Source organism: Bubalus kerabau, chromosome 2 (assembly GCF_029407905.1).
Source record: "Bubalus kerabau isolate K-KA32 ecotype Philippines breed swamp buffalo chromosome 2, PCC_UOA_SB_1v2, whole genome shotgun sequence".
In the NCBI taxonomy this organism is placed as follows: Eukaryota; Metazoa; Chordata; class Mammalia; order Artiodactyla; family Bovidae; genus Bubalus; species Bubalus kerabau.
In genome coordinates this window covers 196,263,101-196,273,357 of record NC_073625.1, presented here as the reverse complement: position 1 = coordinate 196,273,357, position 10,257 = coordinate 196,263,101, and the positions used below count along the sequence as shown (strand labels likewise).

The 10,257-nt window shown below is 46.1% G+C and overlaps 1 protein-coding gene and 1 long non-coding RNA gene across 2 annotated transcripts in view; one reads left to right on the top strand and one right to left on the bottom strand.

Moving 5' to 3' along the window:
- Positions 1–3,577: 3,577 nt before the first annotated feature.
- On the bottom strand, positions 3,578–7,315 carry LOC129645048 (uncharacterized). Its single transcript, XR_008711133.1, has 4 exons — positions 6,651–7,315; positions 5,942–6,293; positions 5,345–5,456; positions 3,578–3,896 (listed from the first exon to the last, which is right to left on the bottom strand). It is a non-coding gene; the product is annotated as an uncharacterized LOC129645048 (long non-coding RNA).
- An 861-nt stretch (positions 7,316–8,176) lies between these two features.
- The window catches only part of KCNJ6 (potassium inwardly rectifying channel subfamily J member 6), a 93,056-nt gene continuing 90,975 nt past the window's right edge, over positions 8,177–10,257 (top strand). Inside the window, exon 1 of the mRNA XM_055570141.1 lies at positions 8,177–8,183. Coding sequence (XP_055426116.1) covers positions 8,177–8,183 — 7 coding nt within the window. The remainder of the gene's footprint in view (positions 8,184–10,257) is intronic.

The following is a 10,257-nucleotide window of genomic DNA, read 5'->3' as shown; positions in this document are numbered from 1 at the left end:
AACAGAAAAGCCTCCCCTTTCATTTCTGGAGGCCAGAGTTGGAAATTAAGGTGTCAGCAGGGCCGCCCTTCCTCCAGACACTCTAGGGGAGAATCCCACGTCACCCATCGGCTTCCAGGGGCTCCAGGTGTTCCTTGGCTTGTGGCCGCATCACTCCACTCCCCAGCCTTCCCACCACACAGCCTTCTCTGCCTGTCCTTTTCTGTCTCTTATACTAATTGGCTTTGGAGCACACCCTACTCCAGAATGATTCCATCTTAATCCTTATATGAATTACAGCTCCAAACTGGACTCTTGTTGTTGCTTAGTCACTGAGTCATGTCCAACTCTTTTGCGACCCAATAGACTATAGCCCACCAGGCTCCTCTGTCCATGGGATTTCCCAGGTAAGAATACTGGAGTGAGCTGAAATTAGACTCTACTTACAAACAAAGTCATAATCTGAGGTTCAGGTGTGCATGAATTTGAGAGCAACACCATTCAACGCTTGTAAATCCCAATTGCCAAGAGCAATGGACATGGCTCAGTAGCTGTCTGCAGCAATTGTTTAGATTATTTAAAACAGAAATAGCCTTTTATTTCCTACAGATTTTTCAGATTATAGAGTCATTAAGGGAAAGTTTTGATGTAGAAAAATTGAAAGAAAGCAAAAACACCCACAAACTTACAGCTCTTAGAGATTTACCTAAATTAACATTTTGGATGACATTCTTCTACACTCATTAATATAAGACAATATATGCAAAGTAAACTGTATATTTTATTATGTTTTTTCACTTAAACTATGACATAGATAACATGCCAGGTTGATAAACACACACATTCAATAAATAGATGCAGAGGCTTGCTATGTGTCAGGCACATTTTCCAGAGCCTGAGATCTAATGGTGAATAAAACACACATAGATCTTTGCTCAGAAACTTCCTTTCAGACAGGGACAACCAATAATAAGATTATCAACATAATAAATAACCTCCTTGAAGATGAAAAGTGCTGCAGAGAAAACAAACAGTAGCATAAGGAAGAGCAATGTGAGAAGTGAGTGGCAGTGATTAAGACTTTTAAAAGAGGAGGGAAGTGCCTCATTAACAAGGTGACTTCTGCACAAACAGTTGAAGACCCCCAAACACTGGAAAATCATTTTCAATGACCGCATAGTATTCCACTGGTTATACCTGCAACAGTATATTTATTTAACTGGTGCTCCGTGGGTAGATATTTAAATTGTCTCTATTTTTTACCTATTATAAAAGAGGCTGCAATATCCCCTGCATGAAAGTGAAAAATGAAAGTAGAAGTCGCTCAGTTGTGTCCAACTTTTTGTGACCCCATGGTCTATACAGTCCATGGAATTCTCCAGGCCAGAATACTGGAGTGGGTAGCCTTTCCCTTCTCCAGGGGATCTTCCCAACCCAGGGATTGAACCCAGGTCTCCGGCACTGCAGGAAGATTCTTTACCAGCTGAGCCACGGGGAAGCCCATGCCTGTGATACATAAATGTTGTAAAATTATTTTCTTAGGATAAATGTCTAGACCCAGAATGGCTCATACACCTAATCATTTCTAAATTGTGACCGCTACTGCCACCCTGTCCTCCAGGAAGACTTCGCCAGTTTACTCATCCGAAAATATATGCAAATTCACAGTTCTACTGACCTGCCATGCACACAAACTCCACATACTGAATTTATGGTCTATTTTTAATGATACTAACTTTAGAGTTTAAAAAATGTTATTATATTTGCACTGCTTTTATTTTGCCGTGTTTGAACATATGCTCCTCAGCTCTGTGTATTTCTTCGTTTATAAATTCCTTATTCACTTCCTTTGATCATTTTTTTTCCTATGGGGGTATTCATTGTTTTGGTAAATTGAGAACATTATGTGTGAAGATATTTTTTGTGGTTTATCTTCTTGCTTTATCTCTCAAACACTTATAATTTTTATGTTGACAAAACATCAGCATCCCAAGATAGTTTTTGAGACCCCATGGACTGTAGCCCACCAGGCTTCTCTGTCCACGGAATTTTTCAGGCAAAAATATTTGAGTGGGTTGCCATTTACTCCTCCTGGGGGATCATCCTGACCCAGGGGATCAAACACACGTCTCCTGCGTTGGCAGGTGGATTCTCTACCACTGAGCCGCCTGGGAAGTCCACGAAAGAGGGAAAGGACACGTCACTTTCCTCCAGCTGTCCCTATGGTGTGTGTCACACCTGCCACCTGGGTAGCCCTCCACCCCTCACGTCTCCCATCCATCCCTTCCTCAGGACCCTCTCTGGCTCCTCTCCTTCTGACTTCATTCTATAGTTGTTTTCCAGACTCTTGTCTTCTGTACCTCTACTCACGCTACAGTCTCCCAGGGAAGAGAGAAGCTTTCACCATACCCATAGTTACACTTCCATGAGTATGTGCTGCTGCTGCTGCTAAGTCACTTCAGTCGTGTCTGACTCTGTGTGACATAGACAGCATAGACGGCAGCCCACCAGGCTCTGCCGTCCCTGGGATTCTCCAGGCAAGAATACTGGAGTGGGTTGCCATTTCCCTCTCCTGACCACCTCCAAATCTAGAGCTTGGTCCGGTCCCTGATAAGCCTCATCCCCACACACTTGATTTCCCACAGGTGCAAGCTCGTGCGTGCATGCTCAGTCATATCCAACTCTTTGTGACCCCATGGACTGTAGCCTGCCAGGCTCCTCTGTCCATGGGGATTCTCCAGGCAAGAATACTGGAGTGGGTTGCCATGCCCTCCTCCTGGGGATCTTCCTGACCCAGGGATCAAACCTGAGTCTCCTGCATTGGCAGGCGGATTCTTTACCACTGAGCCACCCGGGCAGCCCACAGAAGCAAGCAGATACTTTCACTGGAAACATCATCCTCCGCCTCCAGGTCTCAACCATCCTGCCATCCCCCATCCTCCTGGCTGCTCCCCTCCGTGGCCACTAATCTCCAGATTATTTGAGTTTTGCTTCTTATTCAGCCCAGATCCATTGCCCCATCTTCACCTTCATGGCTGCTGTCTTAATTTAGCAGCAAACCATCTCTTTCTTACCAGCATCCTGTTAACCCAGAGGTCAGTCAACTATAGCCCAGTGAGTCAAATCCAGCCTGCACCCTCCCTCTGCACTGCCCATGAGCTAAAGATAATTTTATATTTTTAAAAGAGTGTAAACAACTTTTAAACTTTTTTTTGATGTGGACTATTTTTTAAGTCTTTATAGAATTTGTTACAATATTGCTTCTGTTTTATGTTTTGGGTTTTTGGCATCAAGGCATGTGGGATCTAGCTCCCCAACCAGGGATCAAACCTGCACCCCCTGCATTGGAAGGTGAAGGCTTAACCACTGGATTGCCAGGGGGAGAGGGGAAAAAAGAGTATGCAACGAAGATCTATGTTGTTTGCAAAATCTAAAGTATTTACCATTGGCCCTTTACAGAAAATATTCACAGACCTTTGCCTCCAATCTATACTTCATATCCACCCCTCCAGTGGTCTTGTTGCAGGAAGGGGCTTCCAAGGCCCAAAAGTGAGCTCTTGTTTAACACTCAGAAATGAATTGTCCGAGGAGACACATGTGCTGAGAAAGCAAGAGATTTTATTGGGAAGGGGCACCCAGGCAGAGATCAGCAGGTTAAGGGAACTCAGGAGAACAGCTCTGCTACGTGGCTCGCACTCTCAGGTTTTATGGTGATGGGAATAGTTTCAGGTTGTCTTTGGCCAATCATTCTGACTCAGAGTCCTTCCTGGTGGTGCACGCCCTGTTCAGCCAAGATGGACGCCAGCGAGAAGGATTCTAGGAGGTGGTTGGACACGTGATGTCACCTTTTGGCCTTTCCTGGACTCTTCCGGTTGGTGGTGGCAGCTTATTAGTTCCGTGCTCCTTACCAGGACCTCCTGTCGTAAAACAACTCATGCAAATGGTTACAATGGCGCCTGGCCAGGGTGGGCAGTTTCAGTCAGTGTACTTCCCCTAACAGTCTCAGACCCACACACGTTCCGTATACCCACTGCTCCTCCCAGCACAAGCATCCCATGGGATTCACTCATGATTTCCTTAGAGTCGAGTGAAGCAAATGTCCTCATTTCTACGTTACCAGACACTTGGGATGGGACACCTTCAGATCAAGTACTTGATCATTCCTTAGCTCCTTTGTGCTAAATTTCATCAGTCATATGCCAGGAGAGTCTCAACATGTTGTTTGAAAAATACCCTTTTTTTTTCCCCTTCTGATGGTAAAAGTAATATGAAGTCATCCTAGAAAATTTGGAAAAAGTCAAAACTCTTTTAATATTTATTTATTTGCTGCCTAGGTCTTTATTGTGGCACACAGGATCTTTCCTGTCGTGTGCAGGCCCCTCTCTGGTCATGGCATGTGGTTGCTCCCTCTGTAGTTTGCAGAGCTCCGGCTCTCTAGTTGAGGCTCAGGCTCAGTAGTTGAGGTGTGTTCACTTAGTTGCCCCAGGGCATGTGGCGTTGTAGCCACGTTCCGGGAAACAAACTCACTCAGAAGGACAATGCAGATGGTGGAGTGCAGTTTATTACACCAGGGGCCCAAGGCAGTCTCCTCTTAGCCAAGAAGCCCGACCAGTTTTTGTGAAAACCTTATATACTCTAAGTGTGCATCCCTAAATTCCCTGAAACTAGTCTGAACAAAGGAAAAGAAAGATACAATCAATGTTAACCCATGATTCGTATGCCTTAAGCCTAGGCAGTTAACAGTGGACAATTATCAATAGGCCTGTGGTCATACCCCAATAATCATAATAGAATGTATGATTCTATTCAGTTACACAGATAATTAAGGTATTCTTTTAGGCCACAGAGAGTCTAGGTACGAGCCCTGGGGCTCTTCCCTCCGGGGGCCTGGTTTTCCAGTTGGCAGGTCGTTTCCATAGATACTGGGCATATAGCTCAAAGTCCACAGTCCGGCCCAAGATGGAGTCCTGCTTTCAAGATGGAGCCTCTTCTGTCTGTTTCCTCCTTCAGTGGGATCTTAATGTCCCAACCAGGGATGAAACATGCGTCCCCTGCACTGGAAGGAGGATTCTTTACCACTGGACCACCAGGGAAGTCCATAGAATATTTAAAAGGGAAATTAAAAGCCCCCTAAGCCCCCCTCTCAGAAGTTCCCTATTAATATCTGCGTGCATTTCCTTCCAGTCTTTGATTTGGTCTGTGCCTTTGAGATCCACCCTGTTTTTTCCATGGGGTTTTCCCCCATGATAATAGAAATTCTCAAAGGGCTCCTTGAACACTCTCTTAAACACCACAAGTTTCCCCCACAGAATTCGTGTATAATTTGCCATGTAGAATTGCTCATCAGAAGAACATTTCTACTGACCTGGAGCATCACAGCAGCCTCTGTCCACAAGCGAAGCCCCCAAAACTCGAGATGATTCTAGTGGTTCTTCGACCAGGTCCTTTCCAGCTTGTAACTCAGGCGTGTGTTATTTCTTTAAGGTTAAAGTTCACATCGGATTATTTTGCACCTTAGCTGCTGCTGCTAAGTCACTTCAGTCGTGTCCAACTCTGTGCGACCCCATAGACAGCAGCCCACCAGGTTCCCCCATCCCTGGCTAATTTAACGTTAATTAATCATCTTTCTAATGTCTTTCTGAGCTAAGTCACTCAGTCTTATCTGACTCTGTGACCCTATGGACTATAGCCCGCCAGGCTCTTCTGTCTATGGGATTCTCCAGGCAAGAATACTGGAGTGGGTGGCCATTTCCTACTCCAGGGGATCTTCCCAGCACAGGGACCCAACCCCCATCTCTCGCGTTTCCTGCATTGCAGGCAGATTCTTTACTACAAGCACCACCGGGGCCCATCTTTCTAAAAAGGAGAGAGAAAAAGAACAGGGAGAAGGGGTTGGCTTTTTCACACAGACCCGCATTTACTCTTAAACAAAAGACAGAAAAGCAACTCGGGTCAAGGAAACCATCAAGATCCCGGGCCCCGCTCGGGTCATCCTTTTGCATGCTGTACAGCACTTCACAGTTTGCAGAGAGTTGCACTACATCATCTCTGGGCAGGCCACATGCCGGATGCGGAAGGACCGGGGCAGTGGTTCTGACTGGCAGTCTGATGCGCATGCGCTTGACTGGGGCCCAGGGCAAGTGCCGGCAGGGCGGTGGTCGGGCTGAGAGGTTGGCGGGAGAAGTCTTTTGCGTCCCAGGCTGCGCAGGAACAGGAAGGATGGTCTGTTCTACCAGCCACAGCTGCAGCTCTCCCCGCTGAGCAGCTCAAATGCTCTTGCCAATGCAATTCACATCACCCCCTCAAATTCACACCTGGGATTCCAAGAAAGAAAGAAACGTTAAGAGCCATCATTAACATTCCTTTCTTTATTCTGTGGGCGTATTTGCATTCGTGCCCACGGGCGGCGATGAAGCAATGCTCACAGCTCAGACCTGCCATGGCCCTCTCCCCTCCCCAGGCAGGGCAACCTGCTCCAGTATTCTTGCCTGGAGAATTCCATAGACTGAGGAGCCTGGCGGGCTAGTCCAGAGGGTCTCAAAGAGTCAGACACGACTGAAGCAACTGAACACACCTCCCCAGCCTAGGGCTGCCTGCGTTTGCTCTGGACAGGGCCTTGAGGCTGGGCCGCTCCACACCTGACTCCCACTCCTCCTGGCATCACTACTTACTTGGCACTCCAGATTCAGTTTCCTCTATGCTGCAGATACTCTGACATTTTATTGGCTTTTTCTGGTTTCTCAACTGTGTTCCTGTTCCCCACCAGGTGCTATTAAGCTTTCCGCCCCATCTTCCTTGGAATGGATCTCACCTGCACACACTGCCTCACCTGGCTGAGGCTGTGACATAGTCCAGGCTCATACGACTCACCCACTACAGGCCAATAAGTCAGGAGATGAGTGGTGGGGGCAAGGAAGAGTGACTTTATTTGGAAAACCAGCAGACTGAGAAGATGATGGACTAGTGTCCCAAAGCACCATCTTACCCAAGTCAGAGTTCGGATTTCTTTTATACTGAAAGCGGAGGGAGCGTGGTTGGTTGTTGTAAACGTCTTGGTGTTGGAATCCTTTGCTGTTGCCACTGTTTGTATTGGTCCAGTCATGATGATCCTAGAAACCTCCAACAAGACAGACGTTATTCTCAATTCTACAACTTTTGATCTCTAGATCAATGAGCATTACACCTTTAAAGGTCAGAGCTTTGAGAATGGGCTACCCTGTGTATTTCAGGCTATAGGCAACATTCTTATCTTGTAGCAAAAGCAATTGAATCCAAAGGATAAAGTAAAAGAAACCAGTGCAACGTGGAGTCAGATTTGTTCTTCCCTACTTCAAGGCCACCTTTCCATCCTACTCCCTGGACCTTTAGCTTTCTCTGCTCCCATTTTTGTTCGTTTTTAAAAGGCACTTAAGTAGCATATGCATTGACACTTTTTTCCCTGACACATGACACAGACATTCGATTAACCACATGCTAGTTAATTACGGTGTCAACTGAAAAAACAAAAAACAGCACAACCTTAAGGTTGAGAGTTGTGTTTTATTCAGAGGGCCGACTGAGAACTTCAAGCCCGGGAGGCAGTATTTCAAGTAACCCTGAGAGAACCACTCCAAGGAGGTGAGGAGCGGGAGCTAGAATATGTACAAGTTTCGCAACAAAGGGCATATAATGGGGGGAAAAAAATGATGACAGTTAATAAAAGAAAACTAGATATCTCAAGCTCAGGAATTGAGTGCTTTTCTACGAATGGGAAAATGCAAGCATCTGAGCTTACTGAAATCATTCCTTTGACGTGCTCCTCAGCTGTCTGGGAACAGGAACCTGTGTTTCACAGCCTGAGTTTCTGCAGGGCTCCCTGTGGGGAGTGGTCACAATTTGATGGCTGCTAGATGACAAGTATTCTTTGTTTCCTTTCTGAGTTCCCTCAGGGCTCACCGTTGGAGGGCTGCAATTGCTGCTGACCGTGACATTCTTTGTTTGCTGACATGGCAGGCAATATTTTATTTCTCGCTAGATACTGTTAAAAAAAAAAACAAAATTCAACTGAGTACCTTTGAAGATCAAATTGGCTTTATTTAACAATGCATGAACTAGGCAGCATCCTATTTAGCAGATAGACACTAAGGGTGCTGTACAAACTGGATGATTTTTAAAGGTCTAAGGGGATGGGATAAGAAGTCGTAAACAATAAAGGATTATGTCAGGTAAGATCACCTGCTTTACAGGGAAAGTAGGGGTCCCTGTGGGAGATTACCTCATCTGTGGCTGGGAAATTCCAGACTGACTGGTAAAAGGTCACATTTCTGGAGGGACTGAACCTGGGGTTAGGATAGGTATTCAGTCTGCCTTGGCTGATACAGAGCTTAGCACAAGGGACTCCGTGTGGGGAGACCCTTGTTTCTTTTCAACAACATCAAACCCAACACTCCATCTTCACTCTCTTCCTCTCTCCCGGCTTTTTCCCACATCAGCCCTCCAAGAACTCTTCTATCTTTTTATCCATGTCAGTACCAATGTCCATAGCATTAGAGAGAAGGCTCAAGTCAAAATGCGTACCTGTTTAAACACAATTATTTTTTTTTCTGGTTAGATGGCAGATTTCTGCCACCAGCTGGGGACCCAGGCCCCTCTATCTCATGATTCCATCATCCATCCTACAAGGGGCAAGACCAGAGGAGGAGGCATACCCATTATTTAAGACCTTGGCCCAGCAGGGCACACCCACTCCTAGTGGGCCAGAACTGGGTGCGTGGATGCCCCTCCATGCAAAGGAAGCTGGGAAATGTGATCCAGTCCTGAGCTAGGAAAAGGGGGAAAGTGGGTTTGTAGGATCAACTGGCAGGCTCCCAGGACTGGCCAGAGCAGTTACCTCTGTTCGTGTAGGTCCAGAAACTCATTGACCATTCAAACAGGAAGGTTACAAATGAGCCAGAAGATGGAGAAGACAGCTTCAAACTGGGGGCTGAGATGAGTGTAGGTTCCCTCCATGACATGTGAACGTGTGGAAGATCAAAGAAAACTGTTGCTGTTGTTGTTGAGTTGCTAAGTCATGCCCAACTCTTTTGTGACCCCATGGACTATATCCCACCAGGCTCCTCTTGTCCTTAGGATTTCCCAGGCAAGAATACTGGAGTGAGTTTTGCCATTTCCTTCTCCAGGGGATCTTCCCAACCCAGGGATCAAACCCACGTCTCCTGCATTGACAGGTGGCTTCTTTACCATCGGAGCCACCAGGGAAGCCCAGAAAACTGCTAAGAGTCAGCTAATCTGACAAAGCCACCCTCTTCCACCTCAACACTCAAGGAAACAAGACCCCAGGGTGACTCTGTATAGGCAGAGAGCTCCCCACCTGGGGCCAAGGTCAGACCACACTCCAGGTCTCCAAACAAGAGTGCCCAGCCTGGCTGATTTTGAACTGAGTTCAGCCCACATGAAGTCAGAGTTAGAGACTCCGTCTCGGGGCAAAATTAGCAATGAGAGCTCAGACATGACAACCCCTGCATCAAACATCCCGCCTTGCATGGGATGCTGGCAGTGAGCAAGGGCATTGCCCATGACTTCCATCCAGATCCCCCAACCCCATCCACCCTGTCCCAGTCTCAGCTGCTTCCTTTGACTCTTGTCCTGGTATCTGTTCTGTTCTAAGAGGAAAAAAGACAAGGTTCCTCCTCTACAAATGAAGAGTTACTGAGGGCAGTTATCTAAACGTCAAAACTGTCTCACCAAACATTGGACTCACAGACCAGATGCTGCTTCTTCCTTGTGCTGAAAAATAAAAACAGATCCATGGGATTGATTATTAAGGAAACTATCCAACCATGAGCAAGGCTAATCCGTAAGATAAGTTGGTACCACTCGAGTTCCATCCCCAGCTGCTTGCTTATTCAGATAAATGCATTCTCAACAGTTTTTCTCCTTTAACCAAGGGGAGAAAAGACACCCCAGAGTCAAATGACACAGAACACAAGCCTGAGGGAAGAAACTGCTTATAAAACTTTCAGAAAGCTTTAAAATTATTGGCTGAACAAGAAATTTCACTCAGTGGTTTATATGTGTTTCATAGCAACATTGATTCTAAATGTCCCCTTGCACTTGGATTCCAGGAGAGTCTTCCTAATGCTTCGTCATCAGATGATTGTACCAATGCATTAATCATGAAGGCCAGCAGAAACAGTACAACCATAAGCCAAAACGGCAGATGTTAAATGTTGAGGCAGAAACCAAATCAAATACGTAAACATATAGAAAGAGAAAGACATGCCCCACACTGCTTTTAAC